At 43.7% G+C, this 27,264-nt stretch overlaps 2 protein-coding genes across 5 annotated transcripts in view; one reads left to right on the top strand and one right to left on the bottom strand.

Annotated features, from left to right (window-relative positions):
* LOC126278767 (uncharacterized) overlaps positions 1-27,264 on the bottom strand; it is a 779,239-nt gene that overhangs the window by 512,385 nt on the left and 239,590 nt on the right. The window lies entirely within an intron of this gene.
* Positions 21,942-27,264, top strand: part of LOC126278133 (uncharacterized) — an 85,366-nt gene continuing 80,043 nt past the window's right edge. For all 4 annotated transcript variants that reach the window (XR_007550654.1, XR_007550652.1, XR_007550653.1 and 1 more), the window contains exon 1: positions 21,942-22,178. Coding sequence is in view for 1 of the 4 variants with exons in the window: in XM_049978020.1 (XP_049833977.1) it covers positions 21,999-22,178 (180 nt within the window). In the remaining 3 variants the exon portion in view is untranslated. The remainder of the gene's footprint in view (positions 22,179-27,264) is intronic.

Here is a 27,264-nt window from a genome sequence, read left to right as displayed (position 1 = left end):
CCGGAATACTTTGTGTCGTTCAAACGAGGCACTTGATGAACCACGCGGCAGATATGTCTTTCTATTTGTTCGTCCTTCTACTCAGAAATGGTTCAAATGGGTCTGAGTACTATGGGACTTGACATATGAGGTCATCAGTCCCATAAAACTTTTTTTTTTTTTTTTTTGGTCATCAGTCTATTGACTGGTTTGATGCAGCCCGCCATGAATTCCTTTCCAGTGCTAACCTATTCATCTCAGAGTAGCACTTACAACCTACGTCCTCAATTATTTGCTTGACGTATTCCAATCTCTGTCTTCCTCTACAGTTTTTGCCCTCTACAGCTCCCTCTAGTACCATGGAAGTCATTCCCTCATTACTTAGCAGATGTCCTATCATCCTGTCCCTTCTCCTTATCAGTGTTTTCCACATATTCCTTTCCTCTCCGATTCTGCGTAGAACCTCCTCATTCCTTACCTTATCAGTACACCTAATTTTCAACATTCGTCTATAGCACCACATCTCAAATGCTTCGATTCTCTTCTGTTCCGGTTTTCCCACAGTCCATGTTTCACTAACATACAATGCTGTACTCCAGACGTACATCCTCAGAAATTTCTTCCTCACATAAAGGCCGGTACTTGATGGTAGTAGACTTCTCTTGGCCAGAAATGCCTTTTTTGCCATAGCGAGTCTGCTTTTGATGTCCTCCTTGCTCCGTCCGTCATGGGTTATTTTACTGTCTAGGTAGCAGAATTCCTTAACTTCATTGACTTCGTGACAATCAATCCTGATATTAAGTTTCTCGCTGTTCTCATTTCTACTACTTCTCATTACCTTCGACATTCTCCGATTTACTCTCAAACCATACTGTGTACTCATTAGACTGTTCATTCCGTTCAGCAGATCATTTAATTCTTCTTCACTTTCACTCAGGATAGCAATGTCATCGGCGAATCGTATCATTGATATCCTTTCACCTTGTGTTTTAATTCCACTCCTGAACCTTTCTTTTATTTCCATCATTACTTCTTTTATTTCCATCATTACTTCTTCGATGTACAGATTGAAGAGTAGGGGCGAAAGGCTACAGTCTTGTCTTAGACCCTTCTTAATACGAGCACTTGGTTCTTGATCGTGCACTGTTATTATTCCCTCTTGGTTGTTGTACATATTATATATGACCCGTCTCCCCCTATAGCTTACCCCTACTTTTTTCAGAATCTCGAACAGCTTGCACCATTTTATATTGTCGAACGCTTTTTCCAGGTCGACAAATCCTATGAACGTGTCTTGATTTTTCTTTAGCCTTGCTTCCATTATTAGCCGTAACGTCAGAATTGCCTCCCTCGTGCCTTTACTTTTCGTAAAGCCAAACTGATCGTCACCTAGCACATTCTCAGTTTTCTTTTCCATTCTTCTGTATATTATTCTTGTAAGCAGCTTAGATGCATGAGCTGTTAAGCTGATTGTGCGATAATTCTCACACTTGTCAGCTCTTGCTTTTCCGAAAGTCAGATGGTATGTCGCCAGACTCATATATTCTACACACCAACGTGAATAGTCGTTTTGTTGCCACTTCCCCTAATGATTTTAGAAATTCTGATGGAATGTTATCTATCCCTTGTGCCTTATTTGACCGTAAGTCCTCCAAAGCTCTTTTAAATTCCGATTCTAATACTGGATTCCCTATCTCTTCTAAATCGACTCCTGTTTCTTCTTCGATCACATCAGACAAATCTTCACCCTCATAGAGGCTTTCAATGTATTCTTTCCATATATCTCCTCTCTCCTCTGCATTTAACAGTGGAATTCCCGTTGCACTCTTAATGTTACCACCGTTGCTTTTAATGTCACCAAAGGTTGTTTTGACTTTCCTGTATGTTGAGTCTGTCCTTCCGACAATCATATCTTTTTCGATGCCTGCACATTTTTCCTGCAGCCATTTCGTCTTAGCTTCCCTGCACTTTCTATTTATTTGATTCCTCAGCGACTTGTATTTCTGTATTCCTGATTTTTCCGGAACATGTTTGTACTTCCTCCTTTCATCAATCACCTGAAGTATTTCTTCTGTTACCCATGGTTTCTTCACAGCTATCTTCTTTGTACCTATGTTTTCCTTCCCAACTTCTGTGGTGGCCCTTTTTTAGGGATGTCCATTCCTCTTCAACTGTACTGCCTACTGCGCTATTCCTTATTGCTGTGTCTATAGCGTTAGAGAACTTCAAACGTATCTCGTCATTCCTTAGAACTTCCGTATCCCACTTCTTAGCGTATTTATTCTTCCTGACTAATGTCTTGAACTTCAGCGTACTCTTCATCACTACTATATTGTGATCTGAGTCTATATCTGCTCCTGGGTACGCCTTACAATCCAGTATCTGATTTCGGAATCTCTGGCTGACCATGATGTAATCTAATTGAAATCTTCCCGTATCTCCCGGCCTTTTCCAAGTTTACCTCCTCCTCTTGTGATTCTTGAACAGGGTATTCGCTATTACTAGCTGAAACTTGTTACACAACTCAATTAGTCTTTCTCCTCTTTCATTCTTTCTCCCAAGCCCATATTCTCCTGTAACCTGTCCTTCCCCTACAACTGCATTCCAGTCGCCCATGACTATTAGATTTTCGTCCCTCTTTACTTACTGCATTACCCTTTCAATATCCTCATACACTTTCTCTATCTGTTCATCTTCAGCTTGCGACGTCGGCATGTATACCTGAACTATCGTTGTCGGTGTTGGTCTGCTGTCGATTCTGATTGGAACAACCCTTGTCACTCAACTGTTCACAGTAACATACCCTCTGCCCTACCTTCCTATTCATAACGAATCCTACACCTGTTATACCATTTTCTGCTGCTGTTGATATTACCCGAAACTCATCTGACCAGAAATCCTTGTCTTCCTTCCACTTTACTTCACTGACCCCTACTATATCTAGATTGAGCCTTTCCATTTGCCTTTTCAGATTTTCTAGTTTCCCTACCACGTTTAAGCTTCTGACATTCCACGCTCCAACTCGTAGAACATTATCCTTTCGTTGATGATTCAATCTTTTTCTCATGGTAACCTCCCTCTTGGCAGTCCCCTCCCGGAGATACGAATGGGGGACTATTCCGGAATCTTTTGTCAATGGAGAGATCATCATGACACTTCTTCAACTACAGTGTCCTGTGGATACACGTTAGGTGTATCTAATTCAGTGGTTTCCATTGCCTTCTGCATCCCCATGTCGTTGATCATTGCTGATTCTTCCACCTTTCGGGGCAATTTCCCACCCCTAGGACAAGAGAGTGCCCTGAACCTCTATCCGCTCCTCCGCCCTCTTTGACAAGGCCGTTGGCAGAATGAGGCTGACTTCTTATGCTGGAAGTCTTCGGCCACCAATACTGATTACTTATCAAAATTTAGGCACTGACGGGGATCGAACCTAGGACCTAAGACGTTTTGATTATGAATCAAAGACGCTACCTCTAGACTACGGGTCTGCTGTCTAGAACTTTGATCTACTTAAACTTAACATCACACACATCCTTGCCCGAGGCAGGATTCGAACCTACGACAGTAGCGGTCGCGCGGTTCCAGACTGAAGCGCCTAGAACCACTCGGCCACAACGGCCGGCCCCTTCTTCTCCCAAAGTAGCTTTCGTCGCACATGCCTTCTCAACTTGTCAAATACTGTGATACCTTCAGTAATAGATCATTTGGTGTAGAACTTCTTTGCAGCATGGTTATCACAGTTAGCATTCAACAGAATTAAAATTACTCTATGGACTTCCCAACTATTTGCCTTTTTAGTCCGTTTAATAGTATGATATAGACTTTACAACCTGATGATGAGAGCATTCTCTCTTGAAACGCGTTGTTAAAATATATGTATAAGAATAGCGGTTGAATGCTAACAGTGATAACCAGTATAACGAAAACTGCTACCTCGACTCCATAATGGATTATATTAAATCCTTGCAGCATTTTTGCGATTTATAATACACGGAAGAGTTGGTAATTTTCATTGTGAAATGGAACTTTCAAGCTCTAAAATGAATTGAATATTTCTGAAAACAGTTTGTAACTAGTAAAATAGTGCTATCCTGGGTCATAGGTTTAAATTATGTCTGGCTACCACTATTTTGTGTTGAAATCTGTCAAAGAGAAACCTCGCGACACAAGAGGTTACCAATTGGCTTCAAAGTGGTCAGCAAGGGAGATTCCGAACACCAACGAAAAAACAGCTGTAGGGCTTAAGGGCCTTCAGTTCACACACACACACACACACACACACACACATACGCGCGCGCGCGCGCGGGCACGCACGCACATAAGCAGGGATGCTGGGTGATTTTTTCCACAGTGTACAAACTCTAGGGTTTGGTCGCTGAGAAGATATGGAACATAAAAGGTCTAATGAACTTATGTCCGGAAATGTAAGGTTTCCATGCCAGGGTCTCTATATTCAGTCATACATTGTTACAGAGACTGCGGTCTACTACGCTCTGACCATGCAGCCACAGTTATAACATGTGTTGAAAATGGTTTCTAAGTGCCTCAACGCATACATGTACGAGCCTTAACACGGTCTGTCACAGATGTTCACATCGGGCTGGCTGCATCCGAACAGTCAAAGGCAGCATGAATACAATGCTCCAGTGTCTCCACATCTGGAATGGGCTCTGCGTACACGACACTTTTGAGATGGCCCAATAAACAGAAATCGCATGGGTTGAGATCCGATGAATGAGAAGGCCGTGCAAATGGAGCTCCTCGTCCGATCCATCGACCAGGGAAGACACGACTGAGATGTGTCCAGAGGTCAACGGCGAAGTGGGCTGGAGAACCATCATGTAGCAGCCACATGACCCTTCGAATCGTCAATGCACTTCTTCCCAGCAGGGAACGCAAAGCCACCAGCAAGAAACACCGATAGTTGCAGCCTTTGAGGCGACTTGGAAGGAAGACTGGTCCCATGAATGCGGGGTCGCCAATAATCCCGGCCCACACGTTCCAGCTGCACCGATGCTGATTATCCGCTGTTACCATATCATGTGCGTTCATCATACTACCCCCAGATGACTGTCATCAAAGTTGAATGGGATGGATGACGCAAATCCCGGAATCGTGGTTGCTGGTGAAGAAACCAGTAACAAAACTGCTTCCGATGTGGAAAATCCGTCGCTAGTAAGCCCTGCAAACGCTGTAAGTGAAAAGGGAAGTAACAGTTGTCATGGACAATGTTCCACACGGTCGTCTAGCTTACCCTGTACTGGCGGACCACGTGTCTCGTACTGAAAATGTGGTCGCCTTCCACAGTGTTCATCACATTTTCCTCCAAGTCTGGTGTACGAACATATTCGGTATGCCCTGCATGATTTCCTGCTTCCTGATATGAACCTGTCTCAGACAAACGGCGATACACTGCTGCACACATTGAATGCTGTGATTGTTGTCGGTGGCGATAGGTCTCTTGGTACAACCTTGCAGCCTGCCGCCCATTGCCTTTGCCTTTCCATTGAAAGGGTACAGTACCGCCCGACATTGAAAATAGGTACAACATTCTTCGTTATTCTTGTCAGAACAACATATTTTTTTTGTAATAATAACTCAATTTCACTTAATACACCCAAGCCGGATACCAGTGTAGGAAAGAATGACAATTTATTTATTTAATTGATCACATGTGCACTCCCTCAAAATAAACCTCTACATCCAGTTTGGTGAGATCTGTGAAATGAATGAATGTATGGTGGTGTGCTAACATCAGATAGTGAATGTGCAATATATGATCATCTTTGAGATGGTCCTTTGGTCACCTTTGGTGGAACCAAAGAGATGAAATTTACCTGAGCTTTGAGCGCCTGAAATGTGGCTGACCAATATGATAGCATGGTCTTCTCGCACCTCTGTCGAGGTGCGAGATGACCTGATGAACGGCCATGTTTCAGCACTCTGGTGCTGGGTCTTGTGTTGGTAAGACCTGTTTTAAGTGGGCTCCATAAAGACAAAAGAGTGGAGAAAATGGTATGCATGTGAAATACTTAATAGTAGTTTGGAATAAATATTTCTCTATTTCAGGAACTTTTTTTTGGGGGGGGGAGGGGAGAATTAAATGACAGGCAGGTAATATTAAGGGGATCGTAGTAATCTTCGGAAGTGACCAACGGTCACAGTGAAACCACGAGTAGCAATAAGTTGAAATACTTGCGAGTGCTAGTACTAAGTTGGAATACTTCCGAGTGCTAAAGTTAAGCTGAATTACCGGCGTGTGTATTATAAGTTGGAAATATTTAAGAAATGGCGTGTGCAGGACTTGAAATTAGAGACGAGTACTTCCACGTGGTGAGTACTGTGCGAGTCTCAATCTGTGTATGAGACAAAGTATAAAGAGAAGTACTCGTCCATGCTATCAGTTAAGGACTCGCGTGTGTGACGAATATGTTCTTAATATTACTTTGCGTGTTATGTTTCCTTGTGACGCTTGATTCAAACTCTAATACTCTGAGAGTGAAGCAAGGTGAGTCAGCCGTCTATCCAGCAACGCCCCTTGGCTTGCTTTGCACAGGAAGACGTGCATATATCCTCTAGAGTTCGTAGTAGGAAAGAAAAGTTACGAAGTGGGGCAGTGTCGTGTGAAACTGCGATGAATACTGATTGAAGTGGGAAAGCTGGAAGTGATGTGATTCCAACGGTGTGACTATTCCTTGTGTTGTATTGTATGTTACCAGTGTGATGTATTTCATGTAATTTAAGTGTGTGTGGTTTGCATGGGAGAGTAGCGAGATAGGTTCAGAGGCAGTGCGTTATGCATGTTCCTTTTTGTACCCCTCGGTCTGGAGTAAATTTTCATGATGATGGGTGTGAGAGTAGAAGTGTGAGATATAGCAAAAGATCCACCATACTATCGAGAAAGCGCACTGTAGTGTTAGATAATTACGATACTATAAGATAGAGAATCACCAATGTAAAGCCATGCCCACTGGGCGGAGTTTCTCATGTGTAATTATTGTATAAAAATGTAATAATAGAAAAATAGAATTTATCGGAATGAAAAACGATAGTGAATAGAAAAAGATTGGTGGCCTTGTTCTTCGAATAGTGTATAGTCATGATATCCAGAATTTATAATGTGTGCGCCATTCACATTCAGTGCGATGACCACGTGTTGATGAAAGCCGTTGAGTAAGAAAGAAAATGTGGTACTGCCAGTGCGTAGTGAACAATCAGACTTGTGTAAATTACGAATAGTCAGATGTGCTTTATCCGTTTCCGTTGCGTAATATTCAAACATGAGAATAATTTGTAGCTTAATTGTGAGTACTAGAGCTCATAATCAGTCATTGATGTTTTGCGATAAATAAGAATAAATCCACTCGCTTGGCAGACCACTCACCTTGCAGGGCTGACAACTTGATGCCACAGTATGAGCAAGGCATGTGGTTGCCTCTCACCATAAGTTAACACAACGTCGCCAAGCTCTCGAATCGAATATGGAACCATTGTGTGCAACGCTGTACCACATCCACGACAAGGTGAGTCAGCAAGAGAAGTGAATCGGCCACAACATTACCAATTACTATGGCACGAGATGGTGCTAGGAACAGTTCCACCCTCTACGAGGAAACCAGGAATACCGTAACTGCATGGTACAACGCCAATTAGACTACGGTCTCTGTAACGAAGTATGATTGAATAAATGATCTCTAACATGGAAACCAGGCATGTTCGGACATATGTTCACTAGAACATTGTTGATCAAGTCTTAGAGTTTCTTTACGGTGTAAAAAATCCCCCTGTAAAAATATCCAGAATGTATAAAGATATCGCGGTGCCGTTCACTGTAGCGGAATTACGAAACCGACTTTGTTTTTTTTTTGTTTTGTTTTGTTTTTTTAATGTAACTATACATTTTTTCTGCTGCATTTGAAAGAAGCTTCTAAGAGAACTTAAACGACAAAACATGTATGGCACTTGATCAAATGGTATCACAGTAACAGCACCGCAAACCACTGTCTCGCCGTCAGCATAAGAGGTTCCACTACGAAGTGCAAGCAAGCACTAACTCAGGTGCGGTTCGTGTGTTTATTATCACGGCTGTCATATCAAGAGCTCAACATGTTGAAACGGAGCATTGCTACACACTATGAAGTGATTCTGAAGAAACAGTACTACAATTTTAGTTTCATCTTTAGTTAACAGCAGCACAGGCCTGCGTTATACGGCATTTCATGCCTTCGGGAGCCGTTGGTGTTTCGTAATTGGTATCTTATGTTAATTTTCGCCACAGCTAAACGTACAGAAATGTTGAGTTTGGTGAGTGTGCAGGCAACATTGCATTTCCTGAAAGACCGTTCCAATACTCTCCAAATGTTCTCTTAAGAGGGACTTTCACTATATCTGAGCAATGGGAGGGACGCATTACGTCGGTACCACGTTGGTTGCCTTGTATCTAGTGCCATGTCTTCCAGTAACTGCGACAGCACCATATCTTAGGAACTCGAGACACTCCAGTGCATTTAGATTCCTATCAGTGAAGCAGGGACCAAAGATGCAGGTCATGAAAAACACGCACCCGACGTAGGTAGACCAAGGGAGTTGTTTTTAGCCATTTCCTTCAATGAGCGCGGATTTTCAGCTGAAGATTAGTGCATATTGTGAAGACAGACCTGCCCGTGGTTTGCAAATAATTTTTATTACTTAAACATGATTTTGCTTAGATATGTCGCATCGCTGTACACTTTTCGTAGATAGCAATCGGAAAATGTAACCAAATCTCGAAGTCACTGCCATGAAGCTGTAGATGCAGCGAAATGTGTTGAGGATGAAATGTGAATAAATGTCGTGTTCGCAAACCACTCATTTGGCTCACCTCTCTCATATTTCCAGATGCCTCTTAGTGACCTTTATAGTGTGTGTTACTGCTTCTAAAATGTCAGTTTCATTTCTTTAAACAAACATTCTTCTTTTTCCTTGGCATATTTTATTCTCCACGCTTCCACTTGCCAGAACCTTTTTTATAATGTTTGCAAAGGCAGATGGTGAGTACCTGGAACGATCTGGATACTCCTCGGCATACAACGGTTCCGCTGCTCTAATACACTGAAGTGCCAAAGAAACTGGTGCACCTGCCTAATATCGAGTAGGGTCTTCGCGAACTCGAAGAAGTGCCGCAACACGACGTGGCATGGACTGCAGTAGTGGTGGAGGGAACTGACACGATAAATTCTGAAGGGCTGTCCATGAATCAGTAAGATTACGAGGTGGTGGAGCTCTCTTCTGAGCAGCACTTTTCAAGGCATCCCACATATGCTCAATAATGTTCATGTTTGGGGATTTTCGTGGCCTCCGCAGCTCGTGGTCGTACGGTAGCGTTCTCGCTTCCCACGCTGGGGTTCCCGGGTTCGATTCCCGGCGGGGTCAGGGATTTTCTCTGCCTCGTTATGACTAGGTGTTGTGTGACGTCCTTAGGTTGGTTAGGTTTAAGTATTTCTAAGTTCCAGGGGACTGATGATCATAGATGTTAAGACCCACAGTGCTCAGAACCATTTTTATTTTCGTGGCCAGCGACTGCGTTTAAACTCAGAAGAGTGTCCATGGAGCCACTATGTAGCAATTCTGGGCGTGTGGGGTATCGCATTCGACTGTTATAATTGTCCAAGAATGCACAGCGTACATGAATGGTTTCAGGTGATCAGACAGGATAGTTACATACGTGTCACCTGTCAGAGACTTCTCTCGACGCATCAGGGGTCCCATATCACTCCAACTGCACACGCCCACAACATTATAGATTCTCCACCAGGGTTGAACAGTCCCCTTCTGACATGGCAGGATCCATGGATTCATGAGGTTGTCCCCATACACGTACACGTCCATCTGCCCGATATAATTTGAAACGAGACTCGTCCGTCCAGGTAACATGTTTCCACTCATCAACAGTCTAATGTCGGTGTTGACGGGCCTAGGCGTGGCTTAAAGCTTTGTATCGCGAAGTCATCAAGGGTGCACCAGCGTCCATTCGCTTCCGAAAGCCCATATCGATGACGTTTCGTTGAATGTTTCACAACGGTGACACTTGTTGATGTCCCAGCACTGAAATTTGCAGCATTTTGCTGAAGGGTTGCATTTATGTCACATGGAACGATTCTCTTCAGTGTTCGTTGGCCCCGTTCCTGGAGGATCTTTTCCAGGCCGCAGCAATGTCGGAGATATTATGTTTTACCGGATTCCTGATATTCACGGTACACTCGTGAAAATTCCCACTTCATCGCTACTTCGAAGACAGTGTGTCCCGTCACTCGTGTGCCTACTATAATACCAAGTTCAAAATCATTTAAGTCGTGATGACCTGCCAGTGTAGCAGCAGTAACCGAGCTAACAAGTGCGCCAGACACTTGTCGTCTTACATAAGCATTGCCGATAGCAGCACCATATACTACCTGTTTACATATCGATGTATTTCAATACGAATGCCTATACCTGATTCTTTGGCGCTTCAGTGTAGTTTGGCGACATTCACCGTAAACGATATTAACTTCTTCGGCTGTTGTATGCATTGTGAATATCGCAATAGTTTCATAAGCAAGTTACCTGATTGCTCCAACAGAAGAACACAGACTTACGGGCTTCATCCGCACAGGTAAGCACAAGAACAATATTTGAGTTGCGTGTTTGTTTACATTTGACATAGTTCGCCAGAAGTTCGTGGAACATTTTCTCCTGACAGGAAGATAGTGGCCTGGATCGCTGTTATCTTGATGCAATTTGAGCAAGTGCTATGCATGTCATGTCATATCGTTGAAGTTCTCTTAGAAGCTGCTTTGAAAGTCACAGAAAAAAGTAAAAGGATGCATTAGAAAAAAACTCTGTGTCGTATTTCGGCGACTACAAACGATAAAAATTACTTGTGAACGTCAGGACATTCGCCATATTGTCCGCTATGACTTGGCGAAATGCGGACTCGACATATTTATTCATTCTGGATACATTTGGGGTTGCCTAACAGTTGCCTGAGGAGCTAGTTGACTACTTCGATCTCGGTCTTGTACACTGACATACGTCCTGGAGAGCGGTGTGCGGACCACATGGCCCTCCATATCCGCATCCAGTGACGCCTGTGAGCTGAGGATGACACGGTGGCTGATCGGTATCGTTGGGCCTTCATGGCCTGTTCGGGCGGGGTTTAGTTTAGTTTTATGTTAGTTGCCTCGACCTATATCTACGCTTCCTACATCGTGAGAGCTGTGATGTAAAATAGAGGAAAAATTTTATTCCACATTTACTTTAATAATTAAAGACAGTTTGTTCTTCAGCCGGGCGCTGTACTAATGAGCTGCAGTGCACAGTCAGAAGCACAGAAATGGTGAACATTACCGGTGTATAAATTGTTTGTGCGACAGACCGTGTTTCGTCTGTAGTGGGCTGTATACAGTACAGGAGGCTTGCCGTAGCCAGAAGCGTGTAACAGCCAAATTTGCAGCTTCAAACGACGTCACGCAACAGAGTAACAAGAGAAAAGAACGGATTTCCAGGGAGAAGAGGCAAGCTGAGCTCTGGCTTCGTTTCAAGCCGTAACGCCAGTGAGTCTGCACCATGGGGGTGCGCAAGGTGCAGCAAGATCAAAGAAGGGAGAGTAGTCAATTTACCGCCGGCGATAAGGGCATGCAGACAAAAGAGGGTAGTAGCAAGATCGGAAAGAAAGTGTATGAAGTGCCGAATATTTTAAGCAGTGACTGTCGAAGACTACACAACAGACGCAAGACGAGGAGTCGAACAATTCGCGCTATATGTGGGTGTGTCTGGTACATATTGTTTGTCCAGCAAGAGGTACCACGCGTAAATGTCATAAGCTGTAGAAGCTCTTTCTTTTTTTATATTTATGCCCAAAGACTGCGTAACGGTTCAGTCACATCCGTTTCTTTTATTCCGCCGTGAGCTATTGATAAATGGTGGCAGACTAGGGTAATGTAATTAAAAACGTTTTTGAGTGTTGGGAGAAGGGTGGCGAGTGGGGAGAAAATCTTTTATTGATCTTTATGTGGAAACCTGTTTCAAATTCTCGTCGACTGGGACCCTCCAACCAGCGACTCACATTCGAGCTCCAAGGAAATACGTACCTAGATGAAGGGTAGGAAAGATATGTGTGAAATTTCTTGTAATTGGCCAAGCTGCGAGAAACTATGGCCAGTGTTTATGTTCCAGTTTCTGTCGGAGTACTCCTTACCTTTCTGACTCACGCCCGGAGCGGCAGAACTTGACGGTAAGTTGAACTACTAGTAAACAGTCAGATAATAATTTATAGACCCCTGTCATGAACATTCTGCTGACACAAACGCTGGGAACCATAATGGCCCACGGCACTTCGTCATAGATTTTAAGATTGTGGCATGTACGCATGCATCTGACATCTGTCCATCTTAAGGTAACATGGCTTTATCTAGACTGATGAGCCAAAAAATTATGACCACCTGCTCAAAATATTGTCTCTCCGTCTCTGGAACGAAATACGTGATTGATTCCGCGTGTCAGGGACCCGACAGTTTGTCGGCAGTTTTATGGCGATACATGGCATTAGATGTCTACGCACAGGTCCTGCAATTCGCGTAAATAACGTGACGCTGATGGGCGTACTTGATGATGGCGCCCGAAGCGACTCAGATGGCTTTCATATGACTTGGATCAGGCGAATTTGCTCGACGAAACGTCAACGTGGGTTCACTGCAATGCTTTTAAAATCACTGTAGCACGGTTCTCCCTCCGAGACACGGACAATTATACTCTTGTAAGATAAATCGCCGTCGGGGAAGACATCAAGCACGAAAGGATGCTCGTGTTCGCAGCTGTCAGCGTGTCGTCGATTACTGCCACGTGTCCCATGCAAGAGCAGGAGACTCGGTGCCCCACTGCACACTCTAAGGTACGAGCATATGGGATTGGTTCCCAAAAATATGAGTGGCTCGAAGACTGCTTAAGTAGTAGAACCCAGTACGTTGTCCTCGATGGTGAGTGTTCATCGGAGGTGAGGGTATCATCTGGAGTGCCCCAGGGAAGTGTGGTAGGTTCGCTGTTGTTTTCTATCTACATAAATGATCTTTCGGATAGGGTTGAGACCAATGTGCGACTGTTTTCTGATGATGCCGTGGTGTACGGGAAGGTGTCGTCACTGAGTGACTGTAGGAGGATACAGAATGACTTGGACAGGATTTGTGATTCGTGTAAAGAATGGCAGCTAACTCTAAATATAGATAGATATAAATTAATGCAGATGAATAGGAAAAAGAATCCCGTAATATTTTAATATTCCATTTGTAGTGTAGCGCTTGACACAGTCACGTCGATTAAATATTTGGGCGTAACATTGCAGAGCGATATGAAGTGGGACAAGCATGTAATGGCAGTTGTGGGGAAGGCGGGTAGTCGTCTTCGGTTCATTGGTAGAATTTTGGGAAGATGTGGTACATCTGTAAAGGAGACCGCTTATAAAACACTAATACGACCTATTCTTGAGTACTGCTCGAGCGTTTGGGATCCCTCTCAGGTCGGATTGAGGGAGGACATAGAAGCAATTCAGAGGCGGGCAGCTAGATTCGTTACTGATAGGTTTGATCATCACAAGAGTGTTACAGAAATGCTTGAGGAAATCGGGTGGGAGTCTCTGGAGGAAAGGAGGCGTTCTTTTCGTGAATAGCTACTGAAGAAATTTAGAGAACGAGCATTAGAGGCTGACTGCAGTACAATGTTGCTGCTCCCAACTTATATTTCGCAGAAAGACCACAAAGATAAGATAAGAGAGATTAGGGTGCGTACAGAGACATATAGGCAATCATTTTTCCCTCGTTCTGTTTGGGAGTGGAACAGGGTGAGAAGATGCTAGTTGTGGTACGAGGTACCCACCGCCACGCACCGTATGGTGGATTGCGGTTCGAAAAATCGTTCAAATGGCTCTGAGCGCTATGGGACTTAACATCTTAGGTCATCAGTTCCCTAGAACTTAGAACTGCTTAAACCTAACTAACCTAAGGACATCACACAACACTAAGCCATCACGAGACAGAGAAAATCGCTGACCCCGCCGGGAATCGAACCCGGGAACCCGAGCGTGGGAAGCGAGAACGCTACCGCACGACCACGAGATGCGGGCGTGGATTGCGGAGTATGTATGTAGATGTAGATGTAGAGTGCCTCCCATGCTTCCACCAACCTGAATCAGTGGCACTCTGCACGTTTTGAGCCGCCGTTGACTTCGAAGACGCCGTTTGTGGAGACCACCGGCTACCTAGTATAGCAAAAATGTGATACGCCTGAAGAGCCGACTCGTGTACATTGACAGGCGATCTAATACGACGGTACCGTGCCCACTGCAGTCGTAACTGACGATGCCGTTCGATCAACATATGAAAACATAGGGGTGGTATGCTGCAGAGCTCCAATATTCAACAATGTACGGCGAACGGTGTGCTCCGAAACACTCGTGCGTGCACCGGCATTGTGCTCTTTCGGCGGAGATGCCACAGATCACTATCCATCCTACTTTACTGAGCAGACAAGCGTCCGAACCCCACATCCTGTGAAGAGCCATGGACATCCAACCATTTAGTGCCTAGCGATATTTTCACTGCGCTTCTACCGCTTTCAGTAGATGCTCACGACAGTAGCACGTGAACATTCGACCAGCTTCGCCGTTTTCGAGACACTTGTTCACAAATCCTGCGTAAAAATAATCTGTCCTTTGCCAAAGTCGCTTATCTCAATGCATTTCCCCGTTTACAACCCATATCATCTAATCCCTCGTGTGTGTCCGTTCCACTTACATACTTCTGTTACTGCGTCACTTGCCCGCAACGTCGACAACTGGTATCCAACGTCGCGGTAGGCAGTGGTCATAACGTTTTAGCCCGTCAGTGTGTATCTGCAGCCCTACACTTTAAATAAGAAAGTTTACGAAGAGCTGTTTCACTTATTTCTCGGATATTCATTTCTACATGCGCCCAAAGCACAAGACATACTTTTGTTTCTCTGCGCTGCACATTTATTATCTGTGGTTGACAACATAATACAGGCCATAATTGTATCTGCGATGCACCCGCCAGGGTAGCCGAGAGCGCTAACGTGCTATTTCCAGGCCTCCGGTAGGCGCGGCGGCCCTGCATCGAATCCGACTGGCGGATTAACGACGAGGGCCTATGTTCCGGCCAGCCTGGATGTGGTTTTTAGGCGGTTTTCCACATCCCGCTAGGTGAATACCGGGCTGCTCCCCATGTTCCGCCTCAGTTACACGGCTCGCAGACATCTGAACACATACGCACTATTCCATTGATTACTCTCGACGCTGACAGCTGGGGTACACAAATTCCGTCTCTGGGGGGTACGGGGTGGCGGCAGGAAGGCCATCCTGCCACCTCTTTGACATTAACATGCTGAATCGGCTTAACGATATCTGACCCTGAGGGACAAGGATCAAGCGATAGAACAGATGGAATTATGTCTGCGGTGAATTTAGTATCTGTTCTTCATGTTCTGAATCTAGTTTCACACTAATTACAAAGTTTATAACTGTAAAAGACGCTTTTGTAAGTACCCTATATAAGGGAATTCGGCAAATTAATGTTAATAATAAATATAATCTGAAACATTACTTAATGTATTATAACACCAAGTACATGATTTATATCAGAGGATGTTGAAGTTAATCCCCTAATAGTGCTGGTTCACCTGAATAAAAACATCTTTAAATTTTTTGTACGATATGTTCGAAAACAGTTGGCTGAAATTTTTTCATTTAAACTCGGCCGCTCAGAAAAATGAAAGAACCGCCACAGCCAAGGAAGATGATTATCTGAAACAAAAACGAGAGCTCTTCTTAGGTTTATCTGTGTGTCTTACGTTATTATCCCACAAATATTTCATTATTTCACCCAGAAATGCAGTACTTTAGTGGTCGAAATTTTAAGGCGATGTTTAATCAATGTTTTGTAGTGGTAGTGTACTTTAAGTTACTGTATTATTCCCTTACGTAATAAAATGTGGCTTAACTTATTGTGTTACTTTCGTAACTTACCTGTGTTACTATCGTTCACAGTAACGGGGACAAAGGTAACAAGTACATTGATACCTTAAAATTAGCTTGACAAATAACAAATGTATGTAATTTTGCGGAAACTAAATTCATTTGTGTTAGTAAAGCTTCAGAGAACACAGAAATTAGTACCTTTAGTTTCAAAAGTATATAGGGAGGTAATAAAAAAATGTAATATGCAGAATGTTAATTGTATCCCCAGTCTCCCCTACATATGATCCATTGTGTGTTTCTGTGACAGGGTCATCTAAAAATCACATTCCTTGACATGAAAAACAGATAAGTTAGAATAATAGTTGGCTTTACTGTAAAAGCCACTGCCTGCCGAATTCCTACATGACTTGCTCAATTGTCGAAAAACTTAAGAAGGCAACTCTTAAGTTGTTATACGTCCTTATCGTAGAGGTTTATCACCTGTGACTGTCACCATCTTTTAGCAGTTTCTTCAGCGTCGTTACGATAGCTCCGCAGACCTAATGAGGTAGAACAATAACTGGGACTCACTAGAAGCTTGAAGTTATAGAGAGCGTTGAGAAACTGCACTCAGTAGTGTAAAGTGACCATTCTGTTGAGGATAACCATTATTATGAATGAATAGAATATCAAAGTACGAATGCCCGTTATGATTATTGGTAGTGACTGCAGATTTCATGAATTGAACTGTGGTGTCTGCTGCTGAAATGTTCCGAGCATCAACTGTAGACCAAATGCTCTTACCTCGCAATTACTGATCATTTTTGTGATGCACATATCCGCCTGTAACGACCTCGACGTCGATGGGACGTTAAACCCTTGTCTTCCCTCCTTATTCACGTATGGCACACATATTCATCGCTGTGGGCGTGAAGCAGATCTACCAGCGTTCTGGAACTTCCTCGTGACCAAGTAATTTGGACGTTTCACTGCAAACTACAAGCTACACCAAGACTCACGAGGGCTCTTCGGAAAGTAAGGTCCGATCGATCGCGAAATGGAAACCACTGTGAAAATGAAAAAAAAAATTTTGCAACAGTTAGCTACAACTTCCAGCTGCTTATCTGTATAGTTGCCGATTCGACTTCGACATCTGTTTAGCTTTGTACAAACTTTCCAACGCCCTCGTCACAGAAGGCAGCCGCCAGTGCTTTCCGCCAATTCCCTACTCATACTACAGCTCGTTGTCTGTACCAAAATGTTGCTTTCATAGGTAGTGGTTCATGTGAGCAGAGATGAACATCGGAGGAAGCCAATTATGGGCTGTATTGTGTGTGGTCAAACACTTACTATCGAAAAAGCAGCAGGAGTGTCTTCATTAGGCCTGCAGAATGTGGCCGGGAATTGTCTTGAAGAAGGAAACGCCTGACAGTTATGTTATATGGGCTGCATAGCTGTAGGCGGAATTTCTCACTGGGTCCTCGTACTTGGGTTGAGGCATTATTGTACTAGGCATCTTTATGTACTCACTGTGCGTTCAGAACTGAAAAGAGCGACGTGACGCTATCGACGAGCGTACTAGAGATAATGCCCCACACATCTGTGCACAGCTCCATAGGATTTTCACAGTAGTTTCCATTTTGCGACCGATCTGACCTGACTTTCTGAAAAGCCCTCGTAATCAAGTGACAGAAACAAACTTTATGATATACTGTGACGTTGCGCCTGCACCTTCGGCAATATATATATAACGTCTCGACGTCGGCGACTATCAGAACGCCAGTCAACTACTTTCCACCGAAAAGTAAATTTCCTGGTTTACCACTTGGCAGCCCTATCAGCGCCGCAACACTCGTGACCGGAAATAGATCCGAAATTATTCTGCCGCTGGCGCAAACCATCCATCGCCAGCTGACTGTGAGCCAGGTCTTCTGATCGGAGATCCTGCCCACGCTGACGTAACAGTTTCACCGCCGACCAGCTGCTTCCGCCACGGACAACGACCTGGGTAGCCGCGACACCACTGACGGATCTGTCTTCGTGGTTGTGGATGTCGAAAGAACTGCGATCAAATAATTCTTCTAGTACACTGACCGTAGACTGTTCCAAGGGAACCTTAACTCCTTGTCTACACGGGAAAATTAAACGTTTTTGTGAGAATTTAACCTCATACGATGACGGAAGAACTGAACGTTTAGTCGAACTTCGAGATGGTCTCACAAGACCTAGCATTTTCATTTTGTACAACCAGCTTGTCTGTTTCTAAGCTACGCTCTTCAACCAGTGACTCACTTGCCAATTCCGTATTATTATTCGTCGGATTGGGTGAACAGTATTTCTTGGTTTTGTTAATGCACTTTTTGAAGTATCTTTGACACTGTTTTTGTCACCTACGGTGATTTCTTCAATTTATACTACAACTAGACGAAGGACAATTCACATTGCCCCTTCATTTGGCGACTCTACACAGAGATAGACGTATCTTTTTTCTCGTAACAGAAGGGAGATATCCTTTGAGTCCATGGGTCGGTCATCTCCTGCAGTCTTAAATACTTAGTCCTAATGCATTGTTCTACAAATCGTCCTCATCAGGATTCCCTTAGTCTTTGTTGCTGTTGCAGTTCTCAGAATTGTTATTGCGTAGCTACTACTGCAAACCTCATAGAGATAAAAGTAATGAAGGAGACGCAACGAAGTCTTAGCACACAACACGATAGATAATTTTCTGAGCGCTCTTTCTAATGAAACAACTCTATTTTCCTTAGACAATATGTACATAAGCAGACACGCGCAAAGAGATACTATTAAAGGTAGCAAAGAAATGTAAGTTGTCACTGTAAACAACATTATCAATATTGTAAATTTAAATTCCAATGACTGTACATGGGATACCGCACAAAGGACAACTTTTAGATAAGATTTTATAAGATTTTCTTTCTGTGTTTTCATCTTCTATTACGACTAACAGTGAACATCTATCAGCCTGTAGAAGCAATGAACCAGATAATGGAAATAGAACAAAATACTTTCTTTTGGTCTGTCTGCAATGATGATACACACACGTTAACTTTCCCGTGATTCCCTCATACTTAGCACAATAAATGTCTAGAGAAAACCTGGCCAACGTGGGGGTTTGGAAGCCACTGCTGATACACGTAGTTTATGTCACTTCTCTGTTACACACACTCTCTTCTGTTACCTTGGATTAGTGTGAGACGTATCAACGTTTCCAGGAAAAGGCTAATTTAAAGAGAGCATCTGATAAGCTCTGAATTGTGAATGCACCACAATCAAAGGCAGTAGCAACGTCTGTAGCCAGGTGTCCTGATTTGGCTTTTCTTTCTTCGAGTTTTCTCGAAACTCCAACGTCCGTCTTCTGATACTGCGGGGATCAGTCAATTTCTTTCGAAAGTAGTCCTATGTTTACCGTTTTCGAAGCAATGAACTGCACGCCATTAGTTCTGACCACATCTGACACCTGCTTTGCAGCACTCCCTTTCTAACGACACGTCCCTTTAATATCTAGAAACGAATGTTATGTGAGCTATCTGTTTGCAAGTAATATAATGAATTTATTCGAATTTCTGATATGTTAAAAGTTTGAAATATGATGGTAACCGCTTACATACGCAGGATTTCTAGTATGCTAAATGAACGATCGTCCGTTTTTTCGATGATTTGATGATGATTTGATGCCGAATTGTTTCGGAATGTACTTAGCTATACGTTAGCGTATACGAGCTGATCCCAGGTGATAATCCCAATATCGAATAAACAGGTAGAATTCAATACTTGTGAAGAATAAAAAAAAAGAAGAAGAAGAAGCAAATGCATGCTCCTGCTGAGCCGTGAGCGGCTCGTGCCATGCCGTATACTGCTTGTCATGTTGCCTTTACGGTACTGCCGCCTCATTTCTTATTCGATTTACTGGCGTCACTAAGTTGCGGACCTGCCTGCCCGTGAGTGGCAGTATCAGCGCTATCGATAAGAGCACTCTCGTACTATCTTTGGAGCGACCGCTAGTATTTCCGAGTCGTGGTGTGTCGTGAGTTCCATCGGGACGCAGTGCCATTGAGGTCCGGACAGCCGGTACTCGCCGACCGCTAGCGACACACATACACTGTCCGACGGAAGGAGACGAGCGTAAACGACCGTTGGTTGGTCGGTCGGTCGTCTCATCGAGAGATGTGTATTTGGTCATTTGACCGTTTCTGGGCCTCGTCAGTAGGTCATCTTGCCGGACGGGGGTCGGGTCCTTCCTTGTGCAGAGATGTCGTGGCCGATGGGCAAGTGTTACCTGTGCATGGTTGGGTCCGAGCCTGTGTGCCCGGACCGCTGTGTCTCCGAGTTCTGAACGGACATGGAGATGAGTCGGGATGGAGCTGCAGTGAGGTCCGGACAGCCAAGACTCGCCCCACCGTTGCTGACACACATGACTTGAATGGGGACGACCTTGGTTGGTCGTTCGGTCGGCTGTCTCAATGGACGACGTACATTTGATCGCCGACTGCTTCGGGTGCTCCGTACGTGTCGACTTGTCATTCGCCCTTGTTGTTCCACAGTGATTGCTTTCACGATTGTTCGAGTTCTTGTGGAAGTGTTTTCGTAGAACTGTGTCTATCTTGTGTAATTTCGACTGCGCAGTATGTTAATGCTGTCTGCGTACTGGAGTAGGCAGTCGGTCGGGTTGGGATAGAGCAACGAGGAAGTCTCCGCAGCGAGATCATTATCGTAGTGTTCCGCAGTGTGTTTTTCCTCACCATGTTGATGCTATCCGTACCGCGTGTAGTTCGACAGCCTCTGGTGCTGTTCACATTTTTGAGTGGTTATTGTGCCTTGGCTGTTTTTAGACGCCAATTTGAAGAAGTAGCGCTACTGGTATTTTCGTCCTCGGCTGATATTTTCCGTTGTCGTACCTTTGGTCTGGCGGAACGGAATTGATTAGGTTGTTGGCCGGTCCTTCAGCCGTCCGTGGGTCCGGTTGCCATCCAATTACTTAGTATTACGCTTGGCTGCCTCTCTCACCTAAACTTATGTTTGAGGTACCTCCTCAGGCTGACCGTTGGAGCACTTCTGAGCACCACTGTTCTGTTGTTTTAGATTGTGATTTTCTTTTAGTCTCAAGTAGTGTGCAAGACTTTCAGCCGTCTATTAATTTAGTTTGTTTTAATGTTAAGATAAGGCCTTCAGCCGTCTTAAATTAAAACTTTGAAGATTCTTGCTTAAACTATTTATTTAAGAAAAGGGAATTTGTCCATTGGGAACCCTTATTCTTATCCAGGCCTTAAGCCTCGAGTTGTTCTATGTTCAGTATGTGGCCTTCAACGGAACTTTACGTGAAATATTTTAAGACAAGGAGTTCAGCTGTCTCAAATTAAAATTTAAAAAAAATCACTTATTTAAGACATTGAAAATATTTTTCTCTATTGGAAATTCTTGTTATCCATGCCTTAAGCCTCAATTCTTCTATCTCCAGTGTGTGGCCTTCAGCCGAGATTTTATGTAAAATTTTGTAACTAAGGCCTTCAGCCGTGTGTATTCATTAAGTCAATTTTAATATCTTGTAATCGGGTCTTCAGCCGTAATCTTTTGAATGCTTTCAAGGGCATGTGTGATTAATTGTTTTAGGAAATACAGTTTGTATATTCAGTGCAACTGACAGTAACTGATTTTGGCCACTTTCCACAATTATAACCTGGTCCGCTCTGTCCGTCGAAACCAGATTTCACCTGCTTTGGACAAGTTCATTGTGTGGGGGAGGGTTAAGCACTGTGTGCAAATGAATGCAGTCATGTCGTTGCCCTATCAAGTTGCAAGTGCGGCTGTCGCACCAAATGGAAGAAACCCACCTGATAGCAATGTGAATGAATGCCTCACAGTTACGAAACCATTCTAAAATTCGCGGAAAGCCTAGCCTTAGGAGGAATAGTTATAAGCCAGCGGCGGGATCTCGAGTGTTTATCGAGAGAAGTACCCCAAGCAAACAGAACGTCAACACGACGCAGCTACCGCCAAGCACAGTGTATTTCAGTATCTGATGGAGCAAAGTGTCCGCAACACGAACAAGAGGACCCCGACAACCGTCAGAAAGTGCCCGCCTGTCCAAGAAACATTGAAGTTTCTCGTCCAGTCGACAATGAATTCACTGGGACGAAACGATGAGAAGAACTGGCAGGAATCAGTACCTGACGACAGGAAGAGTGTCAGTCAGTTTTTGGTATGTACTCGAGAGACAACAAGATAACATATTACTTCCATATGCTGTTTTTGTTTCTATGTTGTCATTTATGTACGAACGTTTTTCACAAATTGATTGTGAGTTTGCGGCATTTTTTAGAGTTTTATCATCACTTGCAGCAAACAATTCGTATGGACTTTGCTTACATACAGTCACAAAGCGATAAAGTGCTAAAAAACGTAACAATGTTGCTTTTGTTGTGATCTTCAGTCCAGAGACTGGTTGAATGCCGCTCTATCCTCTGCAAGCTTCTTCATTTCCCAGTACCTACTGTAACCTACATCCTTCTGACTCTGCTTAGTGTATTCACCTCTTGCTCTTCCTCTCAGATTTTTACCTTCCACACTGCTCTCCAGTACTAAATTTGTGATCGATTGATGCCTCAGAACATGTCCTACCAACCGATCCCTTCTTGTAGTCAAGTTGTGCCACAAATTCCTCTTGTCCCCAATTCTATTCAATACCTCCTCGTTAGTTATGTGGTCTACCCATCTAATCTTCAGTATTCTTCTGTAGCACCACATTTCGAAAGCTTCTATTCTCTTCTTATCTAAACTATTTATCATCCGTGTTTCACTTCCATAAATGCCTACCTCCACACAAATACTACCAGAAACGACTTCCTGACATTTAAATCTATTATTTATGTGAACAAATTTCTCTTCTTCACAAATACTTTCCTTGCAATTGCCAGTCTACATTGTATATCCTCTCTACTTCGACCATCGTCAGTTGTTTTGCTCCCCAAACAGCAAAACTCATTTACCACTTTAAGTGTCTCATATCCTAATCTAATTCCCTCATCATCACCTTATTTAATTCGACTATATTCCATTATACTGTTTTTGCATTTGTTGATTTTCATCTTACATCCTCCTTTAAAGACACTGTCCATTCCCTTCAACTACTTTTCCAGGCCCTTCGCTGTCCCTGACACAATTACAACGTCATCGGCGAACTTCAAAGTTTTTATTTCTTCTCCATGGATTTTAATTCTCACTCCAAACTTTTATTTTGTTTCCTTTACTGCTTGCTCAATAGACAGATTGAATAATATCGGGGGTAGGATACAACCCTGTCTCACTCCCTTTCCAACCACTACTTCCCTTTCACGCATCTCGACTCTTATATCTACCATCTGGTTTCTGTACAAATTGTAAATAGCTTATGATCAGGACTTAATTTACACATTCATCTCGGAAAAATGCTCAATTGTTTATGAACAGCAACAGTTGCACTAGTGGAGGCACAATATGAGCAAACAGTCTCAGACAGTATCATTGTTCCGCAGGCTAATATATCTGATGAAGGATATTTTCCAAAGATGTAATTCCTTGTTTATTGTTGTCGTCAATACAAACCACAGCTAAAGATAACCCTATTTTGGCCATCCATTAACATCAGTACACGTTAAAGCGAAATCAGACTACAGACTACAGAACTACGGAGAAGTGCCGGTTCAGCAAACAACTATTCTCAAGTTACGATAGAATTAGCTATGTTACACTTAATCTCCACGTCATAAATATGTTTGTAAGGGGTGAAGACAGTGGACTGTATGGCGCAGCAGTATTCAGCAAATGATCTGTTATGTAACTGAGACTGTTTATATAGCAGCATGTCTACTGGATGACACAACTGAGGTGATAACGCTTGAGAGCTTCGATGGTACCCTTAATAAAAGCAAGAGCCCAACACGTCAATACATGTATCACGCCTCTGCCTGTGCCTCCCTTAGTTATATATTAGATGGTGAAATACATGTTACACCCGAGAGGAAATACACATATGTTTTAAAGATAAATTACTTACGTAATCTGTGCCACAGGATATTTACAGTCCAAGGGGCCTCCGCTGCTGCTAGACACTGCACATGCCAAGAGCCAAGAAGTATATCCACTTGAATAGATATTTCTTTGTTGTATGTTAACTCTGGGACTATGTTACCTTGCTTAATTTTACCGCTGTCACGCTGGAACTGCAGCGTGTGTGACACATCCATATAGAAGGTGTATGGAAGGGGGGGGGGGGTGCATACTTTAGTATATTCATGGTACATATGCTGGGTGTCTGTTTTAACAACTAAATATTTCGGAAACGACGCATGGAATGAAAAAAATGTCCCATGTGAAAAGTTAACATTAGTGCAGGGGACATGCACTATATGATCAAAAGTATCCGGACAATCCCAAAAACATACGTTTTTCATATTAGGTACATTTTGATGCCACCTACTGCCAGGAACTCATTATCAGCGTCCTCAGTAGTCATTAGACATCGTGAGAGAGCAGAATTGGGTGCTCCGCGGAACTCACGGACTTTGAACGTGGTCAGATGATTGGGTGTCACTTGTGTCATAAGTCTGTATGCGAGATTTCCACGCTCCCAAACATCAATAGGTCCACTGTTTCCGATGTCATAGTGAAGTTGAAACGTGAAGGGATGCATGCAGCACAAAAGCGTACAGGCCGACCTCGTGTGTTGAGTGACAGAGACCACTGACAGTTGAAGACAGTCGTAATGTGTAATAGGCAGACGTCTGTCTAGACCATCACACAGGAATTCCAAACAGCATCAAGGTCCATTGCAAGTACTGTGACAGTTAGGCAGGAGGTGAGAAAACTTGGATTTCATGGTCGAGCGGATGCTCGTAAGTCACACATCACACCGGTAAATGCCGAACTACACCTCGCTTAGTGTAAGGAGCGTAAACATTGGACGATTGAAGAGTGGAAATACGTTGTGTGGAGTGACAAATCACGGTCAACAATGTGGCGATCCGATGGCAAGGTGTGGGTATGGCGAATGCCAGGTGAACGTTATCTGCCAGAGTGTGTTGGGCCAACAGTAGAATTCAGAGGCGGTGGTGTTATGGTGTGGTTGCGTTTTTCATGGAGTGGGCTTGCACCCCTTGTTGTTTTGCGTGGCATTATGACAGCAAAGGCCTTCACTGATGTTTTAAGCGCCTTCTTGCTTCCCACTGCTGAAGAGCAATTCGGGGATGGAGATTGCATCTTTAAACATGATCGAGCACCTGTTCAACCTGTTCATAATACACGGCCTGCGGTGGAGTGGCTACGCGACAATAACATCCCCGTAAAGGACTGGCCTGTACAGAGTCCTGACCTGAATCCCATACAACACCTTTGCTTGTTTTGGAACGCGGATTTCGTGCCAGGCCTCACCGACCGACATCTATAGCTCTCCTGTCATTCCCCAAAAACCTTCCAGCATCTGACTGAAGGTATGCCTGCAAGAGTGGAAGCTGTCATCAAGGCTAAGGGTGGGCCAACACCGTACTGAATTCTAGCATTACCGATGGGGGGCACTACGAACTTGTAAGTCATTTTCAACCAGGTGTCCGGATACTTTTGATCACATAGTGTATGTCTGTGCTACAGCCGACCGCCTTGCAACAGTCTCTCCTACGTCAAATTCGTATTTTCAAATCGGAACCCCCGGTTTTTATTAAATATTCAAATTCTACGCCAAAAAGTACGTACGGTTTATGAAACTCTTGTTTCGCAATTGAGGTAATTGGCGCTGTAGTGGAAAAATATAGCAGGCATACAATTTTTGCAATTACGAACCGACGCATTTGATTCTACATTTCGTTTAATATTTTTGAATGGTTGATATTTGTATTCGAAAGTTACTTTAGGTTTCCAAATGTGATTCTAGAGTACTGGTAACATGATATATGTATGTGTGTGTGGGGGGGGGGGGGGGGGATGTCTGGTTTTTGGTCACGCACGATAGAATAGACACCCAGCAGAAAATGCAGCTGTGATACGTATTAAGAAAATTGAGGAAGGATGGGAGAGAAAGGAAGGAAACCGAAGGAACTGTTGATGTCAGCGGCGATGAGTGAAAATGTGTGGTGGATGGGGATTCGAACCTGAGATCTAGTACTTACTAGGTAATTGCATGGACTAGCTCAGGATGTCTCCCAGCCGAAACACATTCCCAAGCAGAACCACCTATTTACAGTTTCCATCTATGACCTCTATCTTCGTTAATTTGAAATTCTCGTTGAGGTTTGAACGGCACGTCTGAAAGGACAGACAAAACTAATTTGTACAACTGCTTCACCTTGATGGGCAATGTATACGCCACCTTCAGTGTGGATGTATAATCATATTCGATCTCCTGAGGGAATCTCAAAGTAGTCACCATGGAGAAGATGGATGGGGACTGTGCACAGGTGGCGCGCCAGGTGTGAATGTAGGTCGGTAGGGAGGCGCGACCAGTGGTTAGTGCAACTGCCTAATAAGCAACAGATCCAAGATTCGAATTTTGGTGCGGCCCACATTTTCACTCGTCGGCGCTGATTTCGCTTCAGTCCCTATGCAGCTAGCATCAACAGTTCTCTCCTTTTCCTTTCCTTTCTCCCTCACCACGTTCAATTTACATAATAAATAATATGGCTAGACGTTGAGATTTCTGTCAAATAAGCTACTTGTACGGTAACGTAGTTTTCTGTTCCCCAAGTGGGTTTATTGTGATGAGTCGCCAGACCATCGTAATGCTTGATTTTGGTGTTCGCCCTCGAACTCAGCCATTAGGGTCTGTGTTACCACACAACTACCGTATCTCTAAGACTGGCTGCTACGGGGCTACCAGCGGAATACAGACCACAATCATTGTAAAAAGGTTAAATGTCCATGAAACGATAGTGACAGACGCAGCTGCCATGGACATTCACCGAAATCAAGTATCGCAATGGTGAGAGGCAAGAGGATCCACCGAAATAAACCATCTCGATAGGAACAGAAAATTGTTACACGAACGTCATTGTTCCTGGATAAGGCTATCAGTAGTTTCTAACCAGACGCTGAAACGGATAACCATATTGTACCATACAATCAAATTTGCAACACTAAACAAATATCAACCGTTAGAACAAAAGGCTTTACATTTACATCATAAATGAAATGAAGAATCGAACGCGTCGGTTCTTAGTTGCAAAATCAAGGATAAACTGCTTATTTGCTTCTGTCTTGGGTTCCTCGGTCGACGTTCGTCTGGTGATTTTACTGACTTTTCGCCAGCACAAGCGGCTGGC

Source organism: Schistocerca gregaria, chromosome 6 (assembly GCF_023897955.1).
Source record: "Schistocerca gregaria isolate iqSchGreg1 chromosome 6, iqSchGreg1.2, whole genome shotgun sequence".
In the NCBI taxonomy this organism is placed as follows: domain Eukaryota; kingdom Metazoa; phylum Arthropoda; class Insecta; order Orthoptera; family Acrididae; genus Schistocerca; species Schistocerca gregaria.
This window is presented reverse-complemented; position numbering and strand designations above follow the sequence as displayed.